The sequence below is a fragment of the Arvicanthis niloticus genome, chromosome 1 (genome assembly GCF_011762505.2).
Source record: "Arvicanthis niloticus isolate mArvNil1 chromosome 1, mArvNil1.pat.X, whole genome shotgun sequence".
Taxonomy (NCBI): domain Eukaryota; kingdom Metazoa; phylum Chordata; class Mammalia; order Rodentia; family Muridae; genus Arvicanthis; species Arvicanthis niloticus.
Window position 1 is genome coordinate 107,151,704 of NC_047658.1, and position 22,909 is coordinate 107,174,612.

A 22,909-nucleotide genomic window follows, 5' to 3' on the forward strand; every position below is an offset into this window, starting at 1 on the left:
TTTGGAAGCAACATGAGTGTTTGTATTTTAACTTTTAAGATCTATACTCACTAATATTTATAATACAGAGACACACACACACACACACACACACACACACACACACACACAGCTTTTAGGACAGTAATTTCTCCTTTCATTTTATTTGGTATTCCTACTGTTGGGCATTGCCAGTGCATCATAACCTAAAATTTTTGTTGTCAGGAACATTTTGAAAGAATTTCAGACTTATAGAGGAGTTGAAAAATACTAGAGGGTTCTCCCACCCTTCATCCAGCTTCTGCCCAGCCCTGTATGTCAGCCACAGTCACCTATAAATGCCCTCTATCTGGAACCCCCAAGGGCCACACCTGGCTTGGACTGAGGTAGGTGATTCTCACTTCTATTCCTATCCCCTGTTACAGACTCTCCAGTCTCAACCCCAGTCCTGTAACAGCCTGGGTGAAGGCACCTGTCCTCCGATTACACATCTAATCCTGGGGAACTCTAACAAACCTTAGAGTGGACCCAACTGTTCTTCCTGTAGGCCCTCAGCTTCCTCCCTTCCTAACTAGTTAATCCTCATTCCTTCCTGACAAATCATAGTACCCAGAAATGCTTTCAACCTGGACCCTCAGTGGCCATGCCTGTAAAGGACTCTGGTAAGTGAATCACACTATCCTTCCTGCCCTCCACTTAACTCTCTCTTCTCAACCACACCCAGTTAGAACCTGCTTATAAGCCTCCCCGGTCAACCACATTCACTAGAGACTCTAAGTCTTGTTTCAGACTCAAGGTTCTCTGATATTTTTAACCCTGACCAGAAAATTCTTTGTTTTACAGTAACCTAGTTCCAGGATCCCCTCATTCTACCACACCTACAACTACCTGTCGACCCCAATCTTGTGTGTGAATGGAATCCCCTTATCTCTGAAGCCCCGCTCAGCCTCTTCTCCTAGCCCACCTCTGTTTTTCTCTCTGTGTGTCTCTCTCTGTCTCTCTGTGTCTCTCTCTCTTTCTCTCTTTCTCTGCCATCCACTGACTTGGGCAAGCACTCAGCTACTACACTTTCCTAATATCCAGAGTGCACAGAAACCATGGAATGGAATACTCACCCAACAAAGACAAGTCCAGTTATCAAGAACTAGAATCAACTCAGTCATTTTATTCCAGATGCTTAGATACCAGCACAAAAACAAAACACAAATACTAAACATCAAGACAAGATGCCCTTACCAGAACCAAGAAACTCAACTACAATAGGCCTTAAGACATGTAATGTAGCTGAAACACAAAACAGGACTGAAAAACAGCAATATGAGTATATTCAAGGACTTTAAATAAAATATGAATAAATTCCTTAATGAAATATGAAGACACAAACATTAGAATGAACAAAATGACAATTTATCACATGAAAGAAGAATTTAACAACAACAAAAACAGAATTACTAAAGGAAACCTAAACTAAGATAAAACTGGAACTAAAAAGTGTAGGAAATGAAACAACCAACAAAGCAACCAAGCAACCAAATAAACAAACAAAAACCCTCAGAAGTAAGCCTCACCTATTGACCAAAAGGCTCGGAAGGGAAATTATAGAACACTGAAGATAAGATATAAGAAGGAATTCCCCAGTCAAAAACGCTAATATTAAAGAAATTCAGGAACAAAACATCCAGGAATTCTGGGACACTATGAAAAGACTAAGCTTTGAATACTAGGGACAGAGAAGAAACTGAGAGGGAAAATCAGAAAAATATTTTCAACAAAAGCATGACCTAAAGAAGGAGTTGCCCATCAAAGTACAACAAGCACACAGAACACCAAATAGGAAGGAACAGAAAAGAAATTCTCCATGACACATAATAATCAAACACTAAACACGCAGAACAACAACAACAACAAAAAGAATATTAAAAGCTGCATGGGAACAGTAGTCTGAGGAGACTTCTGTGGTCTCTTAGGGTCTGCAAGACATCTTCCCAGGCTCTTCTAGTTTTTAGAGTCTCTGTGGAGAAGTCAGCTGTAATTCTGATATGCCTGCCTTTATTTTTACTTGCCCTTTTCCCCCTTGCAACTATTTTTTACTTTATATATTTGTTTATTCATATTTCAAATGCTTCAGGGTTTCTCCCCTGACCCTCCGCCCCCTTCACCTCTGAGAAGATGCTCCACCCACCCTGGGACATCAAGTCTCTGCAGGATTAGGCACATCCTCTCTCACTAAGACCAGGCAAGTCCTCTGCTACATATATGCAGGGAACCTCAGACCAGACCATGTATGCTCTTTGGTTGGTAGCTCAGTCTCTGGTAGCTACCAGGAGTCCAGATTAGTTGACTCTGTTGGTCTTCCTGAGAGGCCATCCTCTTCAGGGCCTCCAATCCTTCCCTTAACTATTCCAAAGGGGTCCCCAACCTCTGTCCATTGTTTGGCTGTGGGTACCTGCCTCTGACTCAGTCACCTGCTCTGACTCAGTCAGAGCCTCTCAGAGGACAGCCATGATAGGCTTTTGTCTGCAAGCACAACACAGCATCACTATGTTCCAGGGATTGGTGCCTGCCCATAGGATGGATCTTAAGTTGGGCCAGTCACTGGTTGGCCATTCTTTTAGTCTATACTCCATCTTTGTCCCTGAAATTCTTTTAGACGGGATCAATTTGGGATCAAAAGTTTTGTGGGTGGGTTGGTGTCCTGACTCCTCCACTAGGAGTGCTGTTCGGCTACTGGAGGTGATTTCTTTAGGTTCCACAACCACACTTTTGGGCATCAACTAAGGTCACCCATGTTGACTCCTGGGAGACTCCTCCACCCTAGGTCTCTGGGACTTAACTACAGAAATTTCCCCCACCCTTCCCACCCCTCATTCCCAGAAGCTGCATATTTCCAATCATTCTCCTGGCCTTCTGTGCCTCTCTGCTGCCCCTACCCATAAATGATCCTGCCCCCACTTCCTCCTCTTCCACCCAGATACCCTCTTCCCTCTGCCTCCCATGACTATTTTGTTTCCCCTTCTAAGTAGGATTCAAACGTCCTTACTTGGGCCTTCACTCTTGTTAAACTTCTTTGGGTCTATGGGGTGTATTGTGGGTATTCTGTACTTTTGGGCCAATATCCACTAATTAGTGAGTACATACGATGCACGTCCTTTTGGGTCTGAGTTACCTCAGGTGTCCTTGTGGTATGGTGGAGCATCTTTTGTGTACATGCTCAGGAGTGGTATAGCTGGGTCTTAAGATAGAACTATTCCCATTTTTCTGAGAAACTGTCAAATTATTTTCCTGAGTGGTTGTATGTTTGCAATCCCACCAGCAATGTATTCCCTTTGCAATATATCCTTGCCAGCATATGCTGTCCCTTCAGTTTTTGATCTTAGCCATTCTGATGGGTCTAAGATGGAATCTCAGAGTTGTTTTGATTTCCATTTCCTTGATTACTAAGGATGTTATTTTAAGTGCTTTTTGGTCATTCAATATTCCTCTGATAAGAACTCTCTGTTTAGCTCTGTGCCTCATTTTTTAAATTGGGTTACTTGGGTTGTTGGTATCTAACTTCTTGAATTATTTATATATTATAGATATTAGCCCTCTGTTGGATATAGAGTTGGTGAAGATCTTTTCCCAATCTGTAGGGTGTTGTTCTGTCCTATTGACAGTTTCCTCTGACTTAGAGAAGACTTTCAGTTTCATGAGATCCCATTTATTAATGAGATCCCAATTATTAATCTTAGAAAATGAGGCATTGGTGCTCTGTTTAGGAAATTGTCTCCAATGCCAATGAGTTCAATGCTATTTCTATTCTATTAGGTTTGGTGTGTCTGGTTTTATGTTGAGGTTTTTGATCCATTTGGACTTCAGTTTTGTGCAGGGTGATCAGTATGGATCTATTTGCATTCTGATACATGCAGACATCCTGTTAGGCCAGCACTATTTCTTGAAGATATTTTCTTTTGTTTGGTTTTGGCTACTTTGTCAAAAATCAAGTGTCCATAGGTACATGGGTTTATTTCTGGGCCTTCAGTTTCAACCCATTGATCAACATGTCTGTTTCTATATAAATACAATGCAGTTTTTGTTACTATTGCTCTGTAATACAGCTTGAGGTCAGGAATGGTAGTTCTTCAGGAAGTTCTTTTATTGTTCATGATTGTTTAACCTGTTCTGTTTTGTTGTTGTTTGTTTGTTTGTTTGTTTTTGTGTTTCATATGAAGTTGAGAATTTCTCTGAAATGGGAGATATTTATAAAATGGTGCTCTGTCCAGCTTGTTCCCAGGCAGCTGCCATGTTCCTGCTGGTCTCGCTCAGACCGCAGCTCCAGCTAGCTAGAAGGGTCGGCCCTGGCACCCATGAGACACCAGCATGGCAGCTGGTTCTGTCGATCAGTTCCATAGATACCATGCCCCAAAGCATAGATCTTGGACCAACCCTGTCACCCACATGGTTCTCTGCTAAGCCTCAGACAATACCTGCCGTACTTGCAGTACCCAGTAGAATGAAGACTCTTAATGTTTAAAGATTATCCAATGGATTTATATATTTGGAAATGCTCAATTAACAAGATGCCCACACAATTAGAATCATTACCCAATATCTAACCTTTGATATAAGCTACCCAGGACTGCTCTCAACCCATCCATCCTCCCCCATGGTTACTAGCTCTCCCTCCTTCTCTCTTCCACTTCCTTTTTCCTTCTCCCAGCTCCACCTTCTCTTCTACTGCCCAATCACTGAGGTCCACTGCAAATACAATGTAGCAGAATAAATACCCTGCTACATTGCTCTTTCAAGTTCTGTATAGAATTGTGTTGTAATTTTGATGGGAATTACATTGATTCTATAGATTGCTTTTGGTATGATGGCCATTTTCACAATGTCATTCCTACCAACTCTGAGCATGGGATATCTTTCAGTCTTCTGATATCTTCCTCTATTTCTTCCTTCAGAGACTTAAAGTTCTTGTCACCCAAGTCTATCACTTGCTTAGTTGGAGTTACATCAGGATATTTTATACTATTTGTTGCTATTGTGAAGGGAATTGTTTCCCTAACTTCTTTCTCAGCCTATTTATCTTTTCTATAAAGGAGGACTACTGTTTTCTTTGAGTTAATTTTGAATCTAGCCACATTGCTGGAGTTGTTTATCGGGTGTAGGAGTTCTCTGGTAGAATTTTGGGGTCACTTATGTATACTATCATATCATTCCTGAATAGTGATACTTTGTTTTCTTCCTTCCCAATTTGTATTGCTTTGGTATCCTTTAGTTGTCTTATTGCTCTACTTAGGACTTTAAGTACTATATTAAAGAGATAGGGAAAGAGATAAGGAACCATGTTGTCTTGTCCCTGATTTTAGTGAAATTGCTTTAAGTTTCTCTCCATTTAATTTGATATTAGCTATTGGCTTGCTGTATATTGCCTTTATTGTGTTTAGGTATGTGCCTTGTATTCCTGATCTGTCCAAGACTTTTAACATGATGGGGTATTGTATTTTTTTCAAAGGATTTTTTTAACATCTGCTAAGATGATCATGTTGTTTTTTCTTTGGATTTCCTCTGTGTCTGTTGTTATATCTCCATTTTCATTTCTGATTTTGTTAATTTGGGTACTGTCTCTCTGTCTTGTCTAGTTTGGCTAAGAGTTTGTCTATCCTGGTAATTTTCTCAAAGAAAAAACTCTTGGTTTGTTGATTCTTTATATTGTTCTCTTTGCTTCTAATTGATTGATTTCGACCCTGAGTTTGATTATTTCCTTCCATCTACTTCTCTTGAGTGTGTTTGCTTCTTTTTTCTAGAGCTTTTAGATGTACTTTTAATTCATTAGAATACTGACTCTCCAATTTCTTTATGAGCATTAGTGCTATGATGTTTCCTCTTAGCACTGTTTTCATAGTGTCCCATAAGTTTGGGTATGTAGTGCCATCATTTGCAACTAACTTTAAAAGTTTTTAATTTTTTCTTTATGTTTTTCATGATCCAGCAATCATTGAGTAGATAGTTGCTCAGTTTCCATGAGTATGTAGGATTTCTGTTGTTTTTGTTGTTGTTGAAGTCCAGCTTTAATTCATGGTGATTTGATAAGATGCAAGGGATTACTTCAATCTTTTTGTATCAGTTGAGGCTTGCTTTGTGACAAGTTATATGGTAAATTTTGGTGAAGATTCCATAAGGTGATAAGAAGAAGGTATTTTTTTTTGTGTTTGAGTGAAATGTTACACACACACACACACACATATATATATATATATATACATATACATATATATATACATGTGTATATATGTATATATATAACATTTCACTCAAACACACACACATACATATGTATATATATACCATTTATATATTATATACATTATACATATTATGTCCATTTGAATCATTAACCTCTGTTATTTTTATTATTTCTGTGTTTAGTTTTGATCTGGATGACCAGTCTATTGTTGAGTGTGGGATGTGGAAGTCTCCCACTATTAATGTGTGGGATTCAATATGTGATTTAAGCTTTAGCAATGTTTCTTTTATGAATGTGGGTGTCCTTGCATTTGGGGCATAGATATTCAAAATTGATAAGTCCTCTTGGTGGATTTTTCTCTTAATGAGTATGAAGTGTCCTTCCTCACATCTATTCATTACTTTCAGTTGAAAATCTATTTTATTAGATATTAGAATGGCTACTCCAGCTTACTTCTTGAGTTCATTTGCTTGGAACACCTTTTACTTTAAGGTAATGTGTATCTTTGTTGATGAGATGTGTTTCTTTTCTTTTTTTGTTTTTTGTTTTTTTTTTTTTTTCAAGACAGGGTTGAGATGTGTTTCTTGTATACAGAAGAATGATGGATTCTGTTTACACATCCATTCTGTTTCTTTCATTGGGAAATTGAGTCCATTGATGTTAAGAGATATTAATGACCAATGATTGTTAATTCCTGTAATTTTGGTGATGGTGGTGGTAGTATGTGTATGTTTCTCTTTTATTGGTTTTAATGATGTGAAATTATTTCTTATGTTTTATTGAGTGTACTTAGCCTCATTCAGTTGGAGTTTTCCTTCTAGTATCCCCAAAAAATACACTTTACCACCAAGGGTAGACATCACCTCAGAGTAAAGGATGGAAGAAGAGATTCAAAACAAATGAATCCAAGCAAGCAGGGGAGGCCATTTTAATATCTAAAAAACTAGACTTCAACTAATCAGTTGAGACAAAAACTAATCAGAAGAGTCAGGGAATATCACCACATACTCACCAAAAGGAAAATCCACTAAGAGAATATTGCAATTCTAAACATTTATACACCAAATGTAAGGTTACTTAAATTAATGAAAGAAAAACTACTACAGCTAAAGTCACATATTGACCCTTACACAATACTGGATAAATTCAATACTGGAATACTTCAATAGATTGATCATCTAAATAAAAACTAAACAAAGAAATACTGTAGCTAAATGATGTCATCAAATGGAACTAGCAAATATTTACAGAACATTTTCTCTCTGGACCTCCTAGAAGTTTCACCAGCATTGACCACAGAAAGAAGCACAAAGCGAGTCTCAACACATATAAAAAAAATGTAATAGCACCCTACGTTCTATTTGATCATCACAAATTAAAACTGGACTGCAATAATATTTTTAAAAAACAAGAGAAAGTTTACAAATAGAAAATCATGAAAACTGATCAACTACTGAATGAGAAATGGATTAAGAGTAAAATGAAGATACACATTAAAAACCTTTCAGAACTGAAAGTGAAAACACACCATACCCAAACTTATGGGACACAATAAAGGTGGTTCTAAGAGACAACTCTCCATACTAAGTGCTTACATGAAAATAATTTGAGAGATCTCACATCATCAATTAAACAGCACACCTGAGACCTCTAGAAAAAGAAAGCATAAAAGCCAAAAGGAGTAGTTGACAAAAGAGTAATCAAACTCAAGAGTGAAATCAGTAAAATGAAAATGACAAGAAAAAAATGAAGAATCAATAAAATAAAGAGCTGGTTCTCTGAGAAAATTAATAAGCTTGATAAACCCTTAGCCAAATTAGCTAAAAGATACACACACAGAGAAGATGCATATTAATAAAACTGTAGAAAAAGGTGGAGGCATCAGTATAGATATTGCAGAAATCCAGAAAGTCAAAAGGACATACTTTAAAAATCTATACTTCACCAAACTGGAAAATCTAAAAGAAATAAGTAAATCTGGATATATATATATTACCTACCAAAGTTAAATCAATATCAGATAAGCAATTTAAAAAATCTATAACCCTTAGTGAAATGAAACCAGTAGTTAAAAATTATCTACCAACCAAAAAAAAAACCTAGGGCCAGATTGATTCAGAATAGAAATGGTACAAAACAAACAAATAAGGATTAACAGCAATATTTTTCAATTATCTTATGAAAACAGAAACTGAAGGCATATTTCCTAATTTTTTCATGTGGCCACAAGCATTCTAATATCTAAATCAAAAAAAGAGAGAATTATAGATAATTTTCCCTAATGATCATAGATGTAAAAATTTTCAATAATATCCTTGCAAAACAAACTTAAGAAACATCAAAATGATTATCCATTATGATCAAGTAGGCTTCATCCAAGAGATGTAGGGATGGTTAAAGTATATAAATCAATAAATATGATGCACTAAATAAATGGTCTGAAAGATAAAAATTACATGACCATCTCATAAGATACAGAAAGGCCTTTTTAAAGTTCAACATCCCTTCATAATAAAAGTACTGGAGAGACTAGGGATACTAGGCACATGCCTCACCATAGAAACAGGAGATTTATAGTATACCTACAGTCAACATCAGCATAAATGGAGAGAAACTCAAAGCATTTCCACTGAAATCAGGAATAAGACAAGGATGTCCACTCTCTCCATACCTGTTAAATACAGTACTTAATATCTTAGCTAAAGTAGTAAGACAACTGAAAGAGACCAATGACATACAAATCAGAAAGGAAGAAGTTAAAGTATAATTATTTACAGACTATGATTTTATACATAAATGGCACCAACGATTCTACCAAGAACTATCTACCAACTATCAACAAAGTTTCAGAGGAAGATACCCAGGAGGTGTCCACCTGCCTAGAGGAGGAGAGAAGGGGGAAGAATTGTGAGAGGGGGTGACCAGGAGAGGGCAATAAACAGGTTGTAAGTAAATAAGTAAAAAATTTGAAAATTAAATTAAAATTTTAAAAAACAGTAGCCTTTCTATATACAAATAACAAGCAGACTAAGACAGAAATCAGGAAAACAATACCTTTCACCATAGACTCAGAAATATCATGAGGTAACTCTAACCAAGCAAGTGAAAGAATTATATAATAAAATTTTTAATTTACTGAAGAAGAAATTGAAGACTATATCAGTAGATGAAAAGATCGCCCATGCTCTTGGATCAGTAGGATTAATATAGTGAAAATGGCTTTCCCAGCTAAAGTAATCTACAGATTCAATGCAATCCTCATTGAAATTCCAAAACAATTCCTCACAGAAATCAAAAAGACAAATTATCAGCTTTATATGGAAACAGAGAAAACTAGGCTAGCTGAAACAATTCTTAATAATAACAAAAGAAGTGCTAGATAATCCCTGATCTCAAATTGAAATACAAAGCTATGGTAATACAAAACAAAAAACAAAAACAAAACCAGCATGCTATCTGCATAAAAACAGACACCTTGATCAACAGAATCAAATTGAAGACCGAGATATAAATCTACATACCTATGGATAACTGATCTTTGATAAAGAAGCTATAAATACATACTTGGTAAAAGAAAAGAAAAAGACATCATCAATAAACAGTGCTGGTCAAATGGATATCTGCATGTAGACAAATGAAAATAGACCTGGATTTATCAACTTGCATGAAGCTTAACTCTACACAGAACAAGGACCTCAACATCAGGCCAGAATCACTGACTCTGACAGACTAGAAAGTGGAAACAGTCTTGAACCCACTGGCTCAGGGAAAGACTTTCTGAATAGGACACAAATAGCAAAAGCCTGTACGACAATTTTAAAAATAGGTCCACATGGAACCAGAAAGCTTTTATATGGCAAAGGCACTATTATTCAGACAGAGTGGAACGCTACAGAATGGGAAAAGATCTTTACCAATTACACATCTTGGTCTTCCTTACTGGTACAGCATGAACATTTTCAAGTAATTTTTATTTGCTTTCCCATGGTAACTAAAGATATTGAACATTTCTTCAAATGTTTCTCAGTCATTTGTAATTCACACTTTGAGAACTCTCTGTTTAGTCCTGTGCCCCCATTTTAAATTAGGTTTTTAGTTTCTTAATGGCAAGTTTGGGGAATATTTAGGGCTTCATTTAGTAGGATTGCTGAGCCCTGGTTGTGATGTGTTACCCTAGCTGTTGTTGATTGATTGAAGGAAGGAAGGAAGGAAGGAAGGAAGGAAGGAAGGAAGGAAGGAAGGAAGGAAGGGATACAAACTTCACTTACTGGTACACCCCATGACCAGCAGCAAATGGTGGAAAAAATGGACTCATTAGTATTTTAGTAGACTTTATTTCTCATATTTCTTTGGTTGACTATTTAATCTGACTGGTCTATTACTTGTATTTTATGAATTTGAGCTGGTTTTTCTAAAGATAGAGAGGAAGAAATGGCATGGAGTCATGTGGATAAGGAGGATCTAGCAGGAGGTTGGAAAAGGGAAACAGCAGTCAGAATACATTGTATGAAAAATATTTTTCAATTAAAAATTTTACTAAATTGGTTTATGTAGATTTTCCTTTATATGGTTTGGTGACACATAAAACATTAATTAACATTTTTATTTTTAAAATTTGTTAATATTATATTTTGATTTTAACTTTTATATGGTTCCCTTCTCCCTGAAAACCCTACCATATATCGCTGCATGATTCTCCTCCAAATTCATGGCTTCTTTTTATTTATTGATTGTCATTGAGGGTATATGAGTATATGTATGTCCATGTATATTCCTAAATATAACCTGTTATGTCTGTAAAATGTTATTTGTATATGTAGTCGCAGGCTTGAATGAATGTTTTGAATGCTTAAAATGTCACAAACAGAAGTGCTGACAGAACATTAATTCATAACAATATACAGAAAGAATTGAGTGTAGAGAGAGGAAGATGTGTGTACAAACAGCATACTTTAAAAACACATTTGATGTGTTTAAAATAGAGATAAAGTACTCTCAGCAGGATACAAAAGAGTCAATTTGTACCATGATGAGACCTTCCACACAGGGTATGAAAACACCAAAGACATTCTGAGACATGCATGAAGAGGGTTGGCAGAGGGAGGTGCAGAGGGAGAACTGCTCCTGCCTACCATATAAAACTTCCCTGACCTCTCTCCTCCACAACAGTCTACAGGGAGCTTGGGTCACGAAGTCATGAGTCCCCTTTAATTGATCCTAAGAGCTTTCTCCTTGAGTTTCTATCCCAGGAGGCACAAGAACAAGCACCTGCCCCTGGTCTCAGAAATCACGGGTATCTCTGAATGACCAATGACCTGTACACAAATGAACACAGAGCTTCAGAGGGACACTAAAGACTTGCTGCTTGCAGAAAAGGAGAGCTGTTCTCAGTACAGTGTGCACCTTTGTGGAAGCCATCTGTCACCTGAATTCACTGTGACATGGAAAGGTGAGTGAAAAGAAAATGTTCATGTATGTGACTCTTCTGGCTAACAATGAAGCTGCAAAGCAAAAGTCTCACTATAAAAGTGACATTTGTCCCATTGATTGGACGTCAGCATGGAGAGACATCAACTCATGATTTCAATGAGTATTAACTCTAATAAATAGTCCTGGGGCAAAGGGCGGAAGACAATAGAAATATTTGGTTTTCTACTCCACTGTATAAACAACAAAATATCTAGCTTCTAGTCATGATCAGTTTTTAATGTCTGACATTTCAGCCTTACTCATTCCTCACCCACGACGCTCACACTAGTTTTTAAATGAAACCAACATATTTAGATGAGTCTACATTATATACAGATGACTAGATAGAGGTTGAATATTGTCTTGTCTTGCCTTAGCATCCAGAGAGGATGATGAGAAAATGCCAGAGCATAGAATCCCTTACCCTATTGTTCAGAGTCCACTGTTGAGGTATAGAAAATGGCCTTGACTATCCATGAAGTTAAAACACCAGCCAAGTCCTGATGGTGTCAGCCTTGCCCTAGCTGCAGCAGATCAAGGATGGCATGACTGGGAGTCATCTAAAGAAATAATTACAGATGTCTGCATTAGTATCAAGAAAATGGCCAGATAAAGAGAGGGCTATGATACTAGGGCTGGAGGTGTAGATGTTTTCTCTGCCTTTATTAGCTCCTAACCATGGCATCTGCAGACACTCCAGTTCATGACCATGGTGATGCTCCTCAGCAGCTTTGTTCCTGGTTGAGGCTCAGCTTCTGAAGGTTTTCAAGCCAGCCTTGCTGAGATCTGGCTTACGTGTAATCATGAGAGGCTGTTGTGAATTTGTTCCCACAACCCCCCCACCTGGATACTAGATTCTCCCATTCCCACTTAGAAAGAAATGGGTACTCTAACAATAAAAACTAAGTTCACAAAGAGCAGAACAGAACCATGGACGAAGGGCTCAAGTACACGCAGATCATCTGTTTCACAGTATGCATGGGTGAGCAGTTACAAAACATTTTTCCTCTACAAAGCAGTATCACATCTTATCACATCTGAGTAAGATGATATTACATGTCTCTGCTAGACTCTTAGGAATGACAGGCATCAAAATAATTCTTGCTAAACACAGTATGTATGAAAAGAATAAGTACTGATTTGTGGTTTTCTATAAGTGCTATTCTACTCTCTGTCATGCATTCAAACTATTCCAGAAAAAAAGTGTACATTAGTCTGTTGGATATAACAGTTTATGGCATGCCCCTGACCAATGCAGGCAAAATGGCAGTCACTGGCCACCAAAGTGAGTTTTCCTCTTTTATCTGTAGTTTATCTTCTATGATAGTACAAATACTGAGGCTCCTCCATGATACAGTACAGGGCATGCCTGGTTTTATCCTGATGAAAAGCAGCAACTGGTACCACTAACATAAGTTCACAGGGTAATAATTTTCAAGGTACACTTAAGGAAAAGGTTTCCATACTTTTAACCATCTGATGTCTTTTACATGATGCACATATAGCACATGTTTTATGAAGATGCAGGACATTTTCAGAATCCCAGAATTCCTCTACACCTTCTTGTTCAGGTCACAATAATCAGTAGGTAACACAGATTGGTATTTTCTGATATAGGTTAGGCTTTGAGAGCATTTCCCTCTGTATGGAAGCATGTAACTTAATTGTAAACAGTTATTTTGCACATCTTAAACTTGGGACTCCATACTGTTGTCTGCTTATATCTTTCTATTCTGTGTTAAATTTTTCTGAAATGGTATATGAATAAATCTGCCATGAATGCTGTCAATCATTGTTACCATTTGGAAAAATAAGACATTGCTGTGTTGATATTTCAAAATGTTTATACATATTCTAAGCAAAGGTTTATGATACTGTTACTTTTTTATCTCTAACTTTCTAGCTTTGAGCTCCTCTTGTCTAGTTATTTGTAAATATGTAAGAGATGACTGTGGGGTGTCTTCACTCTGCCATGCAGAGCCCTGGAACTTATTGTTCTTTGGTTTTTTTGTTTTTGTTTTTGTTTTTTGTTTGTTTTCCAAGACAGTGTTTCTCTGTGTAGCCCTGGTTGTCCTGGAATTCACTCTGTAGACCAGGCTGGCCTCAAACTCAGAAATCCGCCTGCCTCTGCCTCCCCTTATTCTTCTTGTAAATGTACTTGGTTCTCATCGTTCTATATCCCTTAGAATTTATTCATCTTTGCTAATTATCAAGTCTATTAATCATTATCCTACTAAGGTAGAGTTTTCTAGTTTCTACATGTGAGAGATAAATATAAGTATCTCTCTGTGCCTGGCTTGTATTTCTTCACATATTATTCTCCATTCCCATTTATTTTCCATTTCTTGTAGGGTATCATGTTATTCTGGTTGAATAACATCGCATTGTGCATAAATACTACTTTTTCCCTCATGCTTTCATACCCTGAGAAATACCTAGACCTAGGATGGATCTTGCCACAGTCTCCTGGCCTTGTTAACAGTTCCAGTTATGAATTCCACCTAGAGAAGTGGGTCTTAAATTCAATGAGAAAGTGTTTATTCATCCCATAGAATCCATGCCACGTTCCCATCAGTGGCCATGTCTTGCCAAGCCTGTGGTTGTTGCTGTAGCTCATATGGTTCAGAACTGGGTGAGATTGGTGATGGGTTGTTTTCTCCTCAAGAAGTCTGCACATCTTTCAGAACTGTGAGAGCAAGCAAGTAGTGGTGAAGCTTGCAGACCTGTACCTATTTGATTTCTCCATGTTGACCGTCCAAGTAGGTGTTGTCTCTGGCAATAGAGTCTTACTATCACATTCTGGATGATAACTCAGAGGAATAGCAAGAGCTTGTAATGTCTGACAGTCAACAGTGTCCAGCGATTAACATCTCTTAAGAAGTGTTAATCTGGTACGGATACAGGAGTTTTATTTAGTACCATGTGGTGTCTAGTCGAACTGTTGCCTGCCCCATTATAGAGTAATCCCATTTAAATATTTTTATTTCTGCATATGAGTATATTTTAGGAAGCTTCTACTACAGCAGATATCCATAGAGAGTTTTCAAAAGGTTCCGGTGTTACATGACCATCTGCATAATACCTCTTCTACCCTCTGCCCGTCCTCCACATTATTTCATTTGTCTTATTTAATGAGGTCCTTCCCATCTCTGAAACATTATATGCTATCTCCCCTTCCACCTCCACATGTTGCCTTACTAGATGCTATCCTCTGTGAGGATTCCAAAGGAGGCATACATATCTAAAGCTTAAAAGGTAATACTCGCCTACGAGACAAAGCAGGGAGTGTTTCTCTTTCTGGGTCAGGGCCACTTTACTCGGGATGATTGCTTCCAGCTCTGCCTATTTTCCTAAGTCTTCATAATCTTATTTGTCTTAACAGCTGAGTGACGTTCCATTTTGTAAATGCCACATGTTCACTCTCTGTGAAGATATGATGAACGTTTATGTCATTTTCTTTTCCAGGCTACAGTGAATAGAGCGGCAATGAACACATAAGAACAATTGTTGCTTTATTAAGGTATGTAGTCCTTCGGGTTTATGCTTAAAAGTGATATACCTGAAGTATGTGCTATATCTGTTTCCATCTTTAATAATCCGCAATACCGATTTCCATAGTGGCTGTACCAGTTTCCACTCCCACTAGTACTGAATAAGTCTTCTCCTCTCCTTACGTATTTGCCTCCTAGCATTGCCTGCCTTTTCCTCCTCTTGTTCATTCTGACTGAAGTAACATTTACTCTCAAAAGTTTTAAATTGCATTTCTCTGATGACTTAGCATGTTGAAAATTTTTTATTACTTTTATTTTTTTTTACAGTCCAGCCATTGCTCACCTCCTAGTCTGCTCTCCTACAGTTCCTCATCTTCTTCCTCCCTCCCCCCCCCCCCGTCTCCAAGAGGATGTCCCCACCCCATTAGGCCTCCCCACTCCTTGGGGCCTCAAATCTCTGGAGGGTTAGGCATGTCTTCTCCCACTGAGGCCAGACCAGGCAGTTTTCTGCTGTCTAAGTGTTGGTCAACCTCAAGGGTCCCCGACTTCAGTCCAGTGGTTGGGTGTAAGAATCTCATCTGTCTCAGTCAGCTGCTTGTTGGACCTCTCAGAAGACAGCCATGCTAGTATTTGTGTTGCATCTTTTGAAAATTCTCTGTTTAGTTCCAGTCCCCAAGTGAGTTGGATTGTTTGTTTTCTTGTTTAAAGTTTTTAATTATTTGCATATTCTAGATATTACCACTGTCAGATGTCTAAATGGTAAAGACTTTTGCCATTCTGTAGGATACCTCTTAACTCAAATGATGGTTATTTTTGCTGTACAGAAGCATTGCAGTTACAAGTGAGCCTGTTTGTCAATTATTAACCTCAATGCCTATAGTACCATGGTTCTATTCAGGAAGACCTTTCCTGTTGGGAGCCGACTCGTAGCAGAATGCGGCTATCATCTTTGCAGCCATCTCGAGCCATATACCCTGACAAGAGACTTGTTTTCAACAGCCTACAACAGCTGAGCACACTCTGATAAACATCTTGTTTATCCCACATATCTTGTTTTGCTGTTTAGTGTCCCCAACTGCAAGGCGCACGTGATATCCACACCTGCAAGGCACGTGGCAAAGCGTATAAATACCCAGGATTTCCTTTTAGTAAAGGAGACTAGAGAAGAGAAACTTGATCAGAACCTCTGTCTTGTCTCCATTCTTCTCGTCTCTTCCCCTTCATCTCCACTCTCTCTCTTGCTAGACCCTGACCCAAAGACCGGAGCAGCAGCTCGGGCCAGGACACAGTAGCCCACAAGCTGGGCAGTGTGGGCCTCAACACTTTCCAGTAACAATGAGTTTTCTCCTTTGTCATTTTCAGGGTGTTGGGTCTTAGGTTGAGGTCTTGATCCACTTGATTTTTTTAAAGTTTTTTAAAGATTAACTATAAAAATCTAGCATAATTCTTTTGTTTGTTCATTTGTTATTTATTTATTTATTTATTTATTCATTCACTCTACATCCCAATTGCTGCCTCCCTCCCAGTCTCCCCTCACAGAGTTCCTCCCCCTCGCTCCTCCCCTTCTCCTCTGAGAGGGTGGAGGCCCACCTTGAATATCCCCCCCACCCTGGTACATCAAGTCTCTGCAGAGCTAGGTGCATGCTCTCCCACTGAGGCCAGACAAGGCAGCCCATTTAGGGAAACATATTTCACAGACAGGCAACAGCTTTACGGACAGCCCCACTCCAGTTGTTGGGAGGACCCACATAAAGACCAAGCTGCAATCTGCTACATATGTTCAAAAGGCCTAGGTCCAGCCCATGTACACTCTTTGGTTGGTGGCTCAGTCTCTGAGAGCCCCAAAGCATCCAGGTTAGTTGACTCTGTTGAGCTTCCCATGGAGTTCCCATCCCCTTCGGGGCTTTCAATCTTTCCTCCAACTCTTCCATAAGAGTTCCCAACCTCTGTCCAATGTTTGGGTGTGAGTATTTGCATCTGTTTCAGTCATCTTCTGTGTAGAGCCTCTTGAAGGACAATTATGCTAGGCTCCTGTCTGCAAGCATAACAGAGTGCTCACAAACCTAATCTAGGAACACATCAAAAACATGATCCAGCATGATCAAGTAGGCTTCACCCCAGGGATTCAGGGAGGTTTAATATGTGAGAATCCATCAATATGATCCTACATATAAACAAACTGAAAGAAAAAACCACACACGATCATCTCACTAGATACTGAAAAAGCCTCATCATGTTACAAGTCTTAGAGAGATCAGCGATACAAGGCACATACCTAAACATGATAAACGCAGTATATAGCAAGCCAGTAGCCAACATCAAATTAAATGGAGAGAAACTTAAAGCAATTCAATTAAAATTAGGAAAAAGACAAGGCTGCCCACCCTCTCCCTATCTCTTCAATATAATAGTTGGAGTACTAGCTAGAGCAATAAGACAACTAAAAGATCAAGGAGGATACAAATTGGAAAGAAAGAAATCAAAGAGAACTACAGCTGATAAACTCCTTCAGCAAAGTGTCTGGATACAAAATTAACAACAACAACAACAACAAATCAGTAGCCTTTCTTTATACAAAGGATAAACAGACCAAGAAAGAAATTAGGGAAACAACACTTTCTTTCTTCCTTCCTTCCTTCCTTTCTTTCTTCCTTCCTTTCTTTCTTTCTTCCTTTCTTTCTTTCTTTCTTTCTTTCTTTCTTTCTTTCTTTCTTTCTACCTCTCTTTCTTTCCTTCTTCCTTCCTTACTTTTTTCTTCTTTTTCTCTCTTTCTTTCATCCTTCCTTCCTTCCTTCCTTCCTTCCATCCTTTCTATCAAACACTTCCTCCTACTCCCACCTCACAGAGACATTCCTCCCAGCTTTTATAATAGCCACAAGTAATATAAAATATTTTCATGTAACTCTAACCAAGCAAGTGATAGTATAATTCTTCTATGTGTTTGACCATGATCATTAGTTGGAAAAAAGTATATATTTTTCTTTTCTATAGTGTATGCTTTTTTACTCTTTTGTAATAAATATGTATCCATAAGTATGTGGACATAAGTATGGCTCCTCAAGTCACCCAATTTATTGCATTTCTCTGTTATTTTTTAGGGGTGTCATTTATAAATCTGTTATTTCCCATTTTATTATATGTGCTATTGGTAACAAAAATCTATCAAACAGTAAATGTTTTTAATAGATTTCAATTATTTTTTAATATTTCTCTTTACCTCAGCCTGAGGTGATCCTAATCATTACTCCCCAGGGAAGGTGCCGAATATCACTCATAGACTATCAGTACTACCAGGGGTATAATCCAAAATTCAAGTTTACTTGAATTAGCTAGACAGATTCAAAATATACCAGGACATTATGAGGAATTTACATCTGAATTATTTTTTGGTAGAGCAACTTGAAATATCAAACTATGTATTGGTGTTCTCTAATGCAATAGAATTGAGGAGGGGAGACGTATGGATAGATCTAACACTGCCCTTATGGTTGAAGACAGTAAATGCTATATTTGAATACCTCTAGTTTGAAATGGAGGCAGAAATAATGTTTAAAATTTAACATGTATGATTAGGATGAGGAGAAAATAGGTTGTGAGGCATACTACAGAAATGATACAGGAGATAAAATGTGACCCAAAAAAATGAAGTGTTAGGAGATGGGTGAGGGACAAAGCTGGAAGTGCTGGGCACCGCTGGGTTCAGTAAGTGGAACACATTACACTGACTAATGTGACATGGATGTGCACTGTCATGATGAAAAAATATTATTTTTATCTTGGGCAGTAAAATGCAAGGCAAAGAATATTTCCAGTGCAAATAATTGCCACAAAGATGATTACAGGTGGGGTAGAGTGGGTTCACATAGGAACTCATGGAACCCCTAGAAAAAGTGAATGGGTGATGTCAGATGAGACTATATCAAGCAATGGAGTGTGATTTGCTGTAAGACTGGAGAGAGACAGTGAATTTAGACTAGGGTCCAAAGGCTAATGATCTATAAGTGCACACTCTATGCTTCTTGAGTGATGGAGGAGAAAATCGGGAATGTTGGAAAGGAAGCCAGAAATTATGAAAAACTTAAAGAAATTGGAAATATGATATAATCCTGGGGAAACTATAGTTGCAAGCTTTGAGGGTAAGTTGGATGAAAGAGGTAAGAGGAAGAAAGTATTTGTCATATAGAACAGGAAGCTACTTTGTATCTTCCATGGGCCTAGGGTAAAAGGTAGAAATGGCTCCATCAGAGAGATGGAGCTGTGCTATATTAAATAAGATCTCAAAGCACTGGGACGGTGGGGATGAGTTTCTATGCATGCCTGTGGAAGCACATGGGAACATCTGTAGACTATGCCAATTATTTCACTCTAGGTGTGTTAACTTTGATATCACTGTGGTTTGCTGAGACAGAAAAGGAACTGAAATGCAATCTGTCTATAGGCTGGGGTTTTGAGAAATGCTCTCTGGGGCACTAGATTTGAAGTGGGTTAGAGTCAGGATAGTTTCACTCACAGGAGAAGTCACATATTACAGTAAACTGAAACAGAAGATACATACCTACTTAGCCAAAGACACAATAATTATCAAGTTTCAATGGGTAGAAGAGAAATATCTTCTCTAAATATCAGAAAAAATAAAGGGACTGAGAATCAATAGACCAGGTCCAAAGGATGGACTTCAGGTGAGTCAGCTCAGTGTGTGTTCCTTCAAAGCTGCCATTGCATGGAGAATACCAGCTGCGGGAGGAAGGGATACTGTTCCCAGCACTGTCAGCAGAACATGGTGCTTACAGGTAATGTACAAGGAAAGCACAGGTGGGTCCTGAACTAGTAACTTTACACTCATTTCACATGTTCAAAGAGATGAGGGAGAATCGGATGTCCTTGATCCAAATCTACAGGGAGAGATTCCTGGGTGAAAATTAAACTGTAAACAAAACACCAAAGGGTATGGTAAGAAAATAGAGGACAAGAGGCTTCCCTGACGCAAATACATTCACTCTCTGTCTGATAGCAGGGAATTGTGAGATGATCAAGTTTCAAAATCAGACTTTGGCATGGTAAAGTGTAATATTTTCTCAGAAGCCAATCTGCACAACTGTGAACTGGATACTCTACATAAAGATGGTCAGTCCGAACCAGACAGGAGTGACAGAGTTTGTGCTGCAAGGGTTCTCAGAGCACCCTAGTCTAAGGCTGTTCCTGACAGGCTGCTTCCTGTCTCTGTACACAATAGCTCTAATGGGCAACACTGTGATCATTGCTCTGGTCACCTCCAGCACTGGCCTCCACAGTCCCATGTACTTTTTCCTGTGCAACCTGGCTACCATGGATATTATCTGCACCTCCTCTGTGCTGCCCAAGGCCCTGGTAGGTCTACTGTCAGAGGAAAACACCATCTCCTTCAAGGGGTGCATGGCCCAGCTCTTCTTTCTGGTGTGGTCTGGATCCTCTGAACTGCTGCTGCTCACAGTCATGGCCTATGACCGTTATGTGGCCATCTGCCGTCCCCTCCACTACAGCTCTAGGATGAGTCCACAGCTGTGTGCGGCCCTGGCCATGGGTGTGTGGTCCATCTGTGCTCTGAATGCATCTATCAACACTGGTCTGATGACACGGCTCTCATTCTGTGGACCCAAGGTCATCACCCACTTCTTCTGTGAGATCCCCCCACTCCTCCTGCTCTCCTGTAGCCCCACATATATAAATAGCATTATGACTCTTGTGGCAGATGCCTTTTATGGAGGCATCAACTTCGTGCTAACCCTGTTATCCTATGGCTACATCATCGCCAGCATCCTGCGCATGCGTTCTGCTGAGGGCAAGAGGAAGGCCTTTTCTACCTGCTCATCCCACCTCATTGTGGTCTCTGTGTACTATTCATCTGTGTTCTGTGCCTATATCAGTCCTGCTTCCAGCTACAGCCCAGAAAGAAGCAAATTTACCTCAGTGCTGTACTCAGTCCTCAGCCCAACCCTGAACCCTCTCATCTATACACTGAGGAACAAGGATGTCAAGCTAGCCCTGGGCAGGCTCTTGCCCTCTTTCTCACATTAAGTGAAGGCTGTTCTCCAGGCCTGGGCTGTTCCTAAACATGTTTTCCTGAGGGCAGCCTCACAGAGCCCAAGTGTCCCTGTTGTTGCTTTAGAAAACATTTGTCTGAGGGGAAGACTGGACAATTCCACTCGCTGTAACTTCTTCCATTTGGTGTAAATAAAACACCAGTTTTCTCTCCTGACAAGAACAAACCATTTCAAAAGTAAAGTTTATCTAAATAGAGATTCCATGTTCCTATGCTGAAAGATTTTCTGTGGATGACTTTGGTGACAGTCAAAGAACATAGCCTTTCATCCAGTGACACCCTATGAACACCACAGAGCCTTGGTTACGAACTACAGCTAATGAATCTACATTTCATAAGTAAACTTGAGGGGCCAGCATGGCCTCGGTACCTTGGGAAGAATAAAGAATAGAGTGGCGCAGGTTCCCAATTTCACAGCTTCCGGCTGTGCGGTGGACATCAAACAGGTGAAACAGGTTTGAGGAGGGATGCAATCAGTGCAATGGAGATGAAGTTTAAGTTTCAACGATGAACTCACACATGTGATTCCAGATTGTTTATGACAATGAAAATAATCAAAAGCACAGGAAAGATTAATTACTTCCAATAAAGAGTTTTGGGGAAACTAGATGAATGTCTGCACAGAAAAGTGAAACTCCTTCATATTTAAATAAAAGTCTACAAAGAATGGATCATCGACAAAGTTTTTCCTATAACATATTTTAATCATATTCTTTCCCCTCCCACAACTCTTTCCTCATCCTACCTACCCATCCAATAATTCTGTATCTCAATCTCTCTTCATCCCCCCTCTCTCTTTATGTCTCTCTCTCTCTCTTTGCAAACATAAAATATATCCAAAACAATAACATAGAATAATACCAAAACAAACATGCACACAAAAGATAGAGTCCATTTTGTGTTGACCAACCACTCCTGGCTAAAACACTATGAGAGCAAAGGGAAGAGAGAGGGGGAGGGCGAGGAGGGAGAAGTGCATCTGTGCCCACTGCTGAGACACTGGTGGGAAGACAACACAGTGGAGAAAGGGCAGCATCTGCAACAGCTGCTGCTAAGATGCTGTATCCTTTTCTGACTACACCCATTCTTCACCACCTTACTTCCTTATTCTTCCTAACTGCTGCACCATAAGAGGAGTTGTAATGTAAGTCACATATGGTGCAGTAATTCATCCTTGTGACCCAAATACCTTTTCCAAATATTGCTTTTGTCCCATGGTTCCAGAAGCTGCAGTCCATGGCCACTTAACTGTTTTGGTCTATAGTGTGGCCAGGCCTCATGGTGATGGGCTTCTGTAGTAGAGAAGCCTCCTCCCACCATGGCAGCCCGGAACACAGAGAAGAGGAGGACCTGCACTCAACTGACTTTCTCCTTTTCCCTTTAGCTCATGCTTTCTGGTGCCCTGGGATGGTGTTACCCACATAGAGAGTGGATCCCTGCTTCAGTGATTCCTTTCTGGAAACACATTCACATGCACAGACAAAAGCGTCCCTCGGGGATCTCCTATGTGATTGTGTAACATCTGCGAATCATTTGCCTGACCTGTTTCACCTGTTGGTTTGTTTCATGCTATTTGCTTCATCTTTAAGCCATATTCTGTGTCATTTCTTCTGCTATTAGTCTCGTGACTGTAACCTATAGAACCTATAGATAATCAGCCAA

The 22,909-nt window shown here is 39.1% G+C and overlaps 1 protein-coding gene across 5 annotated transcripts; it reads left to right on the forward strand.

Annotated features, from left to right (window-relative positions):
* Positions 1 to 11,385: 11,385 nt before the first annotated feature.
* Positions 11,386 to 21,918, forward strand: LOC117716139 (olfactory receptor 13A1-like). Of its 5 annotated transcripts, none has more exons than XM_076913046.1 (3): positions 11,386 to 11,657; positions 15,143 to 15,197; positions 15,496 to 21,918. In XM_076913046.1, exon 3 carries the CDS (start codon positions 20,290 to 20,292, stop codon positions 21,220 to 21,222), a length of 933 nt encoding a protein of 310 aa, XP_076769161.1. In that variant the 5' UTR covers positions 11,386 to 11,657; positions 15,143 to 15,197; positions 15,496 to 20,289; the 3' UTR covers positions 21,223 to 21,918. The 5 variants fall into 5 exon arrangements, with proteins under 5 accessions (XP_076769161.1, XP_076769159.1, XP_076769163.1 ...); XM_076913044.1 differs by having other exon boundaries at positions 20,180 to 21,918; XM_076913048.1 differs by having other exon boundaries at positions 20,183 to 21,918.
* The last annotated feature ends 991 nt before the right edge of the window (positions 21,919 to 22,909 follow it).

Bases quoted from the DNA above. Each gene is read 5' to 3' on its own strand.
- LOC117716139 (XM_076913046.1), top strand. From the start codon at position 20,290: ATGGTCAGTCCGAACCAGACAGGAGTGACAGAGTTTGTGCTGCAAGGG.